The sequence below is a fragment of the Austrofundulus limnaeus genome, unplaced genomic scaffold (assembly GCF_001266775.1).
Source record: "Austrofundulus limnaeus strain Quisiro unplaced genomic scaffold, Austrofundulus_limnaeus-1.0 Scaffold174, whole genome shotgun sequence".
Lineage (NCBI taxonomy): Eukaryota > Metazoa > Chordata > Actinopteri > Cyprinodontiformes > Rivulidae > Austrofundulus > Austrofundulus limnaeus.
Window position 1 is genome coordinate 670,426 of NW_013952576.1, and position 11,109 is coordinate 681,534.

Genomic DNA, 11,109 nt, shown 5'->3' on the forward strand with positions numbered 1-11,109 from the left:
TTAGGCTATTAACGTTTGAACTCAAGGGCTAACAAAAACTTGGCGGGGAAAAAAAGACAAAACACGTAATTTGTAATATTTTTTCAGCCACAAAAATGCCAAAACAACACAGTTCTGTAAGTTTTTAGCAAYTTTATCAACTTTATTGTCTTGAAATGGGTTTCCTGTTGTTAAGCTAACTTTAGCTTAATGTTTGTTAAACTTTCAAACTGGATATCTATGTCTGTAAATCAAAACGAGTATTCACTAGGAGTTACATTTTATAGATTTAAGTCCTTACCTGAATGAGAGCTTTTATTTCTAAGTCGTATTTTATAATTTCTTGCCCGCAAATTCGAACATTTACGTCCGGCGAGGACGCCATTATTGTTTTGGTACGGCAAGCGAGAGGCTCAAAAACAACACAAACGCGAAGTTTGAATGAGCTTCCCTGTTAATGGCAATGGACAATGAATAAACACTCATATTCAATAGTTTAATTAAAATAAATTGTGAATACAGTTTTATCATTAAGACTAGTTTAAACTACAAAACAAGTTTCATATCTGTAAATTATATTTGTGGTTCTTCTTGGTCCACAAAAACATGAGAGGTACTGTTTGCTGCACTGCAATGTTTATTTTTATGGCTAGTGTAATTTTAAATGCTCCTAAATCATACAATGTTTACTTCTTTTTTTTTTTCAAATTAAACATCAGGTTCTAATGTAAAATAGTTTTGTGTGCAGTTAGGTTCAAAGCAAGTTTTCAGTAACCTTTAGTACTTTTTATTTTCACYATGTTAGACCATAAAACTTTGAATGTCTTCTCCAATTTTTCTGGTTTTCTTGATAACTTTACATCATTTTYATTTATTTTTGTACAAAATCACTTTCAGAAACTTTTGTCAGTTTTTTATATCTACTCATTTACTTCTAATAGCTAAAAGCTAAATAACACAGGTGCAAAATTTTATTTTTGAAAATCAAAGTTAGAATAAATTTGTTTAGTTTAAAAATATCATTTCAAACAAACCAGGTATTTTAAACTAAACTAGGCTGTATGTTTTGCTGTAAAATGTCAAGTAATTTAAAATTACTGCAGTACTTATAATGATCAAATGTGTACAATAAATGACCAAGAGACTTGTAAAACATTCAAATTCAGATCATAAAAACACAAACAGACTAAAATACTATTGAAGTCCTTAAATAAATGAAACTGCACTCAGAGTGTGGTGCTAATGGTTTTATTGTTTTGATAATAAAAATCAATAAACATAATCAGACTAATGTGGTTACAAGCAGAGCTGCAGTACCAACACCCGGCTGATACAAGATAAGATGATTTAATAAAATCATTAGAAAAACAAACAAAAACAGAGGCAAAAAAAAGAAGAAGAAAATTTTCGGGCAGGTGCCCACAGGATTTTGAGCAGCCAGAGACAAAAACAAAATAAAATAAAAATGAAACTAAAACAGAAATGGGCCTTTACAGTACAAACAAGAAAAAAAATTACATTTCCATGCCTGTGCGTAAAACCATCAACTGTGCCTCCAAGTAGGAAAAAAGAAAAGAACACAATGTAAAAGAAAATGTCAAAACAAAAAAGTATAAACCCAGCACAACATTTAGTATACAACATAAATATAACACATCAAGATATTGTATTCGAACAGGCATATATGTGAACTACAAATATAGACGTCGTTGCTAAAGAGAGGATCAAGTTAGTTTCAGCAGGTTTATGAAATTAGATTCACCAAGAGATCTATTGTAGAGCACTTAGCAATGAAGTACAGCCTTCCTACTGAGACCGGGGAGAGGAACACACACAGGACTAACTACAGAAAGATCCCATGCTGTTGATCAAATCGTATAAGTCACCAAAACAAGACCAGAAGCATCCGAACAATGACATGTAGCTGTGGAGCTCAGGGTGACCGATACCTCCCACATCCTCTACATGTTTGGGCTTGTATGGGTTTCCTATTAAATCCTATTGTTCAATTATAGAAACAGAGAAAAGAAACAGAAGATGCTTTCAGATGTCTTTCTGTTAAACGTCTCGTTTTTTTCCGTGCGTTTTATTATATTTTTTGGCAAATCTGGAAGATGTAAATCACTGCTGTGTCGTAATGAGTTTGACGTGTGCAGAAACTGTAAGGAGTTTTGTTTTTTATTATCGTGGGGTGAGTTGTTGTTTGAGTGATGAATCCCTCCCCTGTCATTCACTGCAAGGAGAGGGTGAGGAGGGGTCTCTGCCCACCAGCCCTTAACGACCCCTGTCTAATCTCTGGGGCACTCCCAGACCAGACAACTGCAAACCAAAGCCCTTCTTAAAAAATAAAAAATAATAAAAAAAAAGCTTGTTTCAAATAAAGCAAAAAAGAAGGGCTGAAAACCTCTGAAGCACAAGTGAAGTTTTTCCACAAAACTCACTACGTTTCCCCACTGAAGCTCAAGACAGAGAGTTAGCCGACCCCTAACTTGAGCTCCAAAGCAGCGAAGCGCCAAACTTCAATCCAAAGTCACGAGAAGGAGGGCCGTGTCAAGGCGAGGTTCTGCTCGGCGCGTAAACGAGCCCGATGGGGCTTCTGATCACATCAAACCTCCAGTGACAAAACACTTCGAGCCTCACAGACAGCAAACGAATCAAAGTCACAAAAAAATCCTGCCTCTGGTTACATTTACTGGAGGAGTGGGGTGGTTTCATCAAGTTGTTTTAAGGCTTTTTGATTCTTTTAGAGCTAAAAATGTTTGAGTTTAATCATTGCAAAAGATTWACCACAAGATTTGGTATCTTTATAATAACTACACCTTAATTAACCATCATCAGTAAATATTAGTTAACCTTGAAAACATCGTTAAAGATGATTTATACTTAAGCTATAATTTAACACATTTATTAATGCTTTATATAACCTTCATTTTAACAGGTAAGTCAGTTGAGAACCAATTCTCATTTAACAGAATTGGTCTTTGCCCATAAATGCTAATTACTTCCAAAACCAACACTCATTTATTCCTGCTTAATAACGCATGAATTAASTCAATATACTGTGTTGAATGCTTATTTAAATGTACTTTCACACCATGTTAGACATGCACCTTCATGGGTATAGCATTACTAAAGTTAATTTGTAGCTTATTAAGTATAAATCATCTGTAATTAATGTTTTCATGGTTAACAAACCCTTTATTTATGATTAGTAAGGCTAAATAAGGTGTTCTTCTAAAAAGCTACAGAAGATTTTATGAATAAATACATCAAATTGTAAACTATAATAGTTAAATCATTTTACTGGAGTCTGCCTGCAGTCTCACAGCAAAGGTTACCACTCCTAGAAAATATTCAGACCCAAAGTTTCTGCAAGTTCTTGTTTTTTCATAAACTGAATAATGTGAAATGCTTCAAATGAACTAAAGAGAGTAAAGTGGTGGATAAATGTTTTTAAATCTGTCTCAAACGCCAGAGAAATCATCAAATTTTGAAGTTTTTCTGTATAATTTTGAGTTACCAAACAGATGTAAAGGATGAGTATTTGTTAGAGACGTTGTTTTGGTTACATTGTGACTTTGATTTCTGTCTGTGAGGCTCACGACACGTCTCTGACTTGTGGGCGCCTTATTCAGTGGAAAAGCATTAAWGTCTACATTTAATAATAGTCTCCTTATATTTCAAATTACTGGACTTCATAAATAAATAAACAATATATGGAACACTGGGATCAAAGAAAATGGCAAAAATATAATTTAGGAAAAAAAAACATAATAAAACGTGCAACTTTTGACAAGTTAGAGCATAAATATCAGAGCATAAGGTAACAAAAAAGTTTAAACACAAAAGCAAAAGTGGCCACTTAAAGATACAACATTCAAAATCTYTCTCTCTCCTGATGACCAGAGTCTCCCTCAGAGCTTCCGAACAAAGTCGAACAGCAGGAACAAATAAAAAAGAAAGGAAAAGCTCCAGACGCCCTCGTCTGTCTGTGTGATCCTGCTGAGGAAGACTAGTCTACATTCATCGGCAAAGCAGCAGCAGCAGAGTTACACCTCGCTATGTCGGCATACAGCAGTGCAGCAGTCAGAAAAACACGAGACTTGAGCGGAGTCATCGAACAGAAGGAGTAAATATGGCTACGAATTCAAACACAGCCATGTTACTGTAGCACCCAGCCACGGACAGATTAGCACCACGGTTTGCCTCCATGTTTGTCGCTTCGACTCGGTGCCAACACTGACTTCACGGAGGCTCTGGCACTTCATTATAGGAAAGTTTTAAAAAACGGAATTCTCTCTCTTTTTTTTTCTTTTTGTTTGTTTTTCACTATCACAATAAAAAGGTCTCAGGAGGCGCACAGTGCTCCGTGTCCACGCCTCAGAAGAATGTATTTTGGATTAGAAAGCCRGCCCCGAGTCTCCCCCTCCATCTCCGACACCGTGGAAATGTATTCTTCTCTACGCAGACACACCAGCGGTGATAGCAGCAGCCGATACAGAAAACAATAAAACGTGGCGTAGTGGGCAGAGAAATGGGTTAAAAATTAAATCAGAACCAGGTTTCCCAAAACAGCATCTCCTGTCCACTGTAATAACAAAGGCTCATCCTACAGGAGGAGGTTTGTACTTTCCAGGGATGACAAACAGCTTGTCTGCTGTTACAGGTTGAATTTATTACAAAAAGTGTAGGTTTAGGACGAAACGAGGTTTTCGTTTCATAATTGTACTTCAAGTTTTGGAAAACCCAGTCCCTTTGTGTCTGTAGGGAAAAACCCCTCTACAATGACAGGAAAGAAAATTTTTAAAAATGCAGATTTGTGTTCTCGTGTAACTGATTAAGGCACCTGGTTCGTCAGGCATCGTAATTCAAAATAGATTTTTTTTCTTGTTAAGTGAAAAATCCAAGTGCAAGGTGAGCAATGCTGTTTGTCTTCTGACTGTCATAGGAAAAAAGGGTGTATGGAAACGAAAACAACAAATTAAAATGAATTAAAAGCAAGAGGATATACTGTAAATGTGTCACGGACACCCTTAAATCATAAAAAATCTGAAGCCTCTTTGTGCTCGTTCGATAGCAGCAAGTATGAAACCATACAAGAGTACAGAGAGCCCCCGAAAAGCCACGCGACAACTTTTGAAAACGTTTTCTGACGTCCAAATTTCTTGATTCTCACAGCGCTGTGCAGGGGAGCAGGGGGGGGCGGGCAAATCCACATGCAGAAGCGCTCATTTCTGCACTCTGTGGTTTTGGGGTGAAATAAGGAGGAAAGTAGGAACATGTCCTCTAAAGATGAGATTTTTTTTTTTTTTTTTTTTTTTTACAATCAAGGGTTCAAACACAACAGGAGAAACATTTGAAGTGATACAAGCGAAACCAGAAGCCGGACTCTGATGTCTGACAACACAGCCGGCGAGAGGCTGATTTTTTTTAAAAAAAGAGTTTGTAATAATTTATTTCCTTCTTGTTAATTATTCCAATTTTACCCCAACAATGTTAGGTACCTGCACAGCTGAACTCTAATTCGTGTTTTCAGCCTCTACGACTCGTGCAATCAAACCAAYGGAGACCGGCTTTTACAAACATCCGTCGTACAAATTAATACAGAAATCGCCATTCTCTTGTTCAGAACAAGAATCCATGTAAATCCTCCTCTGACTGGTCCAACATTAAAGGAAGTTTTATGAACAAAAATATAAAAAAACAGGACTATCTGTGGGGAAAAAAAAGAGTGGGGGCGACAATAAAATCAGCACCATGTGACCAAGTTGGAATACAGCTGGACATCAGAGTCAAATCCTTCATGAAGGGAAAATGTTGCAGTTTTCTGTTTGTGATTTCTTGTGTTGAAAAGTCTGTTGGCCTTTGTTTTGTCTTACTTTGTGTATCGAGCATTGCACCATAGTGATTGACATTAATAATTCAGAACACACAGACAGACAATATTGTTTTTTTTTTTGTACAGAGTAAAGAATGGCGACAATAACTGGAATACATAAATATATAATCTTTTGATTTTATACGTCATCACATATGTCAAATAGAAGAACGATATTACCCTGATTTGCTGAAGAAGAGCTTTATGGATCCACTTAGCTTTTATTGGACAAGAGTAGCACAAAGTTACACACTATTAGCTTAATAGTTTACTGTATAGGATTTTTTTTCCTTTGTCAGAAATAAAAATAATAAGGAATAGTATTTCTTTTTTTTTTTTTTTTTTCTGGTGTGGATTTTTCGCTCATTTCCTCGACGGTTTTAAAAAAATGCCACAGAGTCTCCTGGTTTGAATGTAAAGTTGCACAGCTCGCGCCTATCCTGTGATAACCTGTGAGGACTCTTTCCTAAAAACAGCCTCGTGGATCGACGGCAAAAAAAAAAAAAAACGCAACGACGTCGGGCCCTTAACCACCGTTGACCCCCTCAACCAGACCTGGTTTCAAATCATAGCCAAAAAAATCGCTTCAAACATCATCGGGAAGGACACGCTAGAGTGGTTTCAGACTTTTTGAAGCCATTTTTCAGATACAGTTCACCACCACGTCGGCTACTTCAGTCAAGGTTGTTTTGAGCCAATCAGGCATTTGTTGTTGTGGTTGTGGTTGTTTACCAGACTGGCAGGACAATGTCATGAACCTCAGCTACAAACATGTCTGCCATGTTATTTTTATTTGTGTGTAAAGTTATTCAGAAGGCATTAAGTGTCCGGATTGAGTCTCTTTTTGTAAATTGGCTTGCCATACAGTACAGTGATATAGTAACTTCCCCCAAGGCGGCCAGGAAAAACAGCTTTCAGAACGAGCTCTTCCTGGCCGCCCAAGGCTTAAACCACTCCTCTTTAAGTCACAAGTAGAAATCAGTTTACAAATGATAACAATATAGCTCTCTGAAGAAATGTGTCTACACTGTACATCACCCTGAAGAGGAAGCCAAAGCAGAATCAGTTTTTCCATAGGAAACCTCTACTGAAGGCAAATGAATCATGACGCCAAGGGGGTCAGCATCAGAAACAATGTAGGGGCCCTGGAATCAAAACCCTCTTTTTTTCTTTTTTGTTTTGTTTTAAGACCACAAACATACCATCACACCCTGACCAGGAAATAGACCTATCCCATCGGGGCTTCCGAAAGCCAAGCAACGATACGCTCTCACGCCACACCTCGTATCATTTCATGGCTCCAAATTTGTGCAGATCTAAACCCCTCTGTCAGGTTACACACACGTGTTCCTTTGCTAGTTCGTAGACCTAGCCTTGTCAGGTGATAGACTTATCCAAGCAAGTAGTCATCACTTGCAGCATTCACACGAGGCCATTTAGCAGCAAATGGAAGAAAAAAAAAGATTATTTTTTTTGTATTTTTCTTTCTCTTTTTTTGGACAAAGTGCTATTCTTAAACATATAAGATAGATTACTCTATACACATATCTAACACTTAGAAGTTACATATGAACTCAAAGAGTTTATTTACAAAAACGTTTCACTACTAAGAAAATAACTATGTGGACGGGAGGGGAGAGCAAGTCATCGGGGTACAAACTAGTCAAAGAAATATTAACGTGGATACTTCTACTTCTAGTTTCAGAAAAGCACCATTTATCCCTTTTCTTCGACGGAAAGCTATACGTGTAAATATATGTAACTTAAAAAACGCAATACAGACAAAGAAGTACCTCACAATCATTAGACACTGCTCTATGAAGGAGAACATTTATCACTTCAAACTGTCCTTATTATTTTGATTATATCTGCAAGCTAAATCAGCAAATTCTGGTTGATTTTGTTTTAGATTTTTAGGGAACAGGACGTCTTGTCTGAGGAGCAAGGGAGACAATGCAATGGGTATTTTTACAAGTTGCACAGTGTGCCTCAAAATGGCCTGAGCGGTGTGTATAGGTGCTTAAAGAGAAGGTATTTTCTAATGCTGTGACCAGTGCAGAAGGCTGCAAAACTGAAGGCAAGGTGAAGCCAGACATAAAGACTCAGTACAACATTGTAACTGTAAAGGCAACAGTCCCAGCACATGCAAACATCAGCTGGTTTCAGGGTTAAATACCAAAATAAAATAAAAAAGGGAGAAATCTAAAGGAGAAAGCACAGTGCTGCTGACTTCAAATCAGTGTGGCTTTGGTTTTTCTTACAGCTGAGACAGCACTGCAGCCGATTCCTCCACAGTGTTGCCCTCTGTCCTCATTAAAGACAGTTTGTTCTCCTTATAAAGCAATCTAATGAAAGCGAGGCACTACCGTACTGTGTTTGAAATAATCTAGTCCTGGTTGTCTTCGTCATTCGCACCATCAGTGAAGAATAACAGAACGGACACGAGTTGCCATTTTCCTCCTCAGCTTCTTCTCCGACCAGCGAAACCCTTAAAACCAACAGGAAAACTAGCAGGCAGCTAATATAGAAAAATATGAGAACCTCTTTTTTTCGTTTTTCTTTTTGTGTGTGTGTTTGCTTCTAATTGTTCAAACGCAAGGACAGGCTCTAGAAATGTGACGTGCATTGAAAAAAAAAAAAGAATCGTCATGAAAAGTAATAGCTATTGAATTGATATTTATATACAGTACTTTTAAACATAATTCAGTTAATAGTTTGCTCGTGAACTGGATACAGAAATGAAACAAGTGACAGAAACATATTTTTTTGGTTATTGACAAACGCAAAAAAAGAGGAAAAAGTAACGTAGCTTATCTACTAGCGCTGTGGGTTTTTATTCCTATTTAGCGCCATAACAACACTTAGCACGTGAAGGGAGGAATAGGTTTAGGAATGAAGTGCTTCCTAAGCAAACAAGTCAAATAAAATACAWTGTACTGGAGAAGCCCATATATGGGAGTAAATTTTAGACTTCAAAACACAAACAAATGTTCCTTTTCTGTACAGAATTGGACCCAAACTAATTTCACAGTTCTATGAAGTTCCCTGACCCTCCCACATTTCTTACATTCAATACGGCGTCAGGTAAGCTGTGCAAAACCTTACTTTAACTGGCTGGTCGCCATGTCGTTGCATGTGTCTTTGGTACAAAAAACAATTAAAATATAGTGTGCAAATATTTTTTTTCTCTTTCTTGTTACGCTTAACGAAAAATATCTGTTAGCCCCGCCCCCCCCCTGCCCGGATCCCCCGAAGACAAGAGTACCAAAAACCAAAAGTAATCTATTGCAGAGCCCTCCTATATACACAGACTCTGTGGCATCWCGCAACAAGAGCTTCCGTTTGTTTATGTACATTCAGAATATATTCAAGCTGTCCATCCTCTCGCTCGCTAACAATCCCCCTGGTCTGCGCCGGACCCTCGGGGTGCCCGGCGTCTCTTAACGTTCAGTCCTTCTCACACAAACACAACGCATACATACACAAGGCACGATGAAGAGAACTCCGATCAAACACGAGTATGAACACGTCAAACTGCCGTCACCACACTGCCTGATCAAATCTACTGTACAAAAAGAAAAAAAGAAAAGAAAAGAAAGAAAAACAGAGCCGGTGCCTGGGAGACACTTCTATATACAGTTTCCTGGAGAAGATGGATCACTGTTTATATCTTTATCTTCACAATCATCTTCCTCACAGCTTCCCATACTGGCAAAAAGCTCCTTTTCCTCCGGTCCAGTTATGACCAGCACAAAGCACCATGCTACATCCGACTCCTTTTCAACCATTTCCTGATGTCAAGGGCAACATAAAGCTTGCTCCTGCTCGATCCGTTTCAGACCGGCAGGATGTTCGGTGAACGCTTGCATCTTTTATAGCATTAATTTAATAAAGCTATTTTTACGAGCGCAGAGCTGATTGGCAAACAGGGGATGGCGTGAAGATATTTAGCATTTCAGTATAAAATATTTCCTGCCGCCCTGCTTTTTGTTGTTGTTGTTTACTCTGCAGCGTTATTGGCTACCAGAGCCTTTTTTTTTTCCTCAAAGTGCTTTAGTGAACGGGTCAATTTAATATCCTGGTTTTCTTTGTTTTTGCAATGTGTGGGGGGGATAAAACCTCCTAATAAAAAATAAGTCTTTCAACTTCTGATTGTGTCAGGCGTGTAACAAGTTTTCCTCTGACTTCTTTACCACCTCAAACAAATTCCAGTGGTTTCACTCWTGACTGTCCTTTCAGTCCTCCTGCAAAAGGCTATGTGAAGCACATCTAATAATCCATCCATCCATTTTCTTCACCCGCTTTCTTCCTTTCCAGGTCGCGGGGGAGCTGGTGCCCATCTCCTGCGGTCATTGTGCGAGATGCGGGGTACACCCTGGACATCCGTCACAGGGCCACACATAGACATCTATTAATCACCAGAGGATTCAGGAACGTGCTATTAGAAATACACCTAACCATCACTTTAGACGTGCTCCTCCCAACAGGCGATCACGATGGGCTGGGAGACAGCGATGCGAAAGCCGGGGTGTGTGCGCCACACAGCTGCATGGCAAAAACAAGCACACATACATGGGGGAGGGGTATGTGTGTTTGGGTGATGACGATGTGTATTTACTCTGAGCTGAAGGGGCATGCAGAGGGGACAATAGTTACAACAGGACAGCACGGTGGTAACAATTAGTCCACTCMTCGCAGCTCGACGGCGCTCCGTCTAGATTTTAGAGGTGGGGACTCGCAGGCCGACCAGACCGCCGGTGGGATCCCCGCGTCCCGTGTTCTCCAGGATCTTGTTGACAAAGTCTGAAGTCTGCCCAGCAACAGGTGATGGCACTATAGACAAAGAGGAAGAATATATATATTTTTACTTAATTTTTCACAAATGCGTGAAAGTAAAATTTGTCATTTGGGGGGGAGGGGTCGTGTATTTTCCAAGCACATAATTAAATACTATACTACATTCACGAGGTGATGATGTTACCTTCAGTTGTTATGAAATTTGATTACGAATCATAGCCTAAACCTCTGTCCTTTAAAAAAAACATCCTACCATTTCTGACACTCCCATTTCAGCACAGGGCTGAGCAATACGGCCTAAAAATCAATATCATGATATATTGACCAGTTCACCTCGATAACGATAAGTTCACGATAACTCTTACCACGCACCACCACACACAGGTACAGTGGGGAAAATAAGTATTTAGTCAGTCACCAATTGTGCAAGTTCTCCCACTTAAAAAGATGAGAGA

General features: G+C 38.6%; 1 protein-coding gene across 3 annotated transcripts in view; it reads right to left on the bottom strand.

The window, feature by feature from the left end:
• Window positions 1-1,211: 1,211 nt before the first annotated feature.
• The window catches only part of crebrf (creb3 regulatory factor), a 35,127-nt gene continuing 25,229 nt past the window's right edge, over window positions 1,212-11,109 (bottom strand). For all 3 annotated transcript variants that reach the window (XM_014017672.1, XM_014017669.1, XM_014017670.1), the window contains one exon: window positions 1,212-10,690. In XM_014017672.1, the coding sequence (XP_013873126.1) occupies window positions 10,572-10,690 (119 nt within the window). In that variant the 3' untranslated portion in view covers window positions 1,212-10,571. The remainder of the gene's footprint in view (window positions 10,691-11,109) is intronic.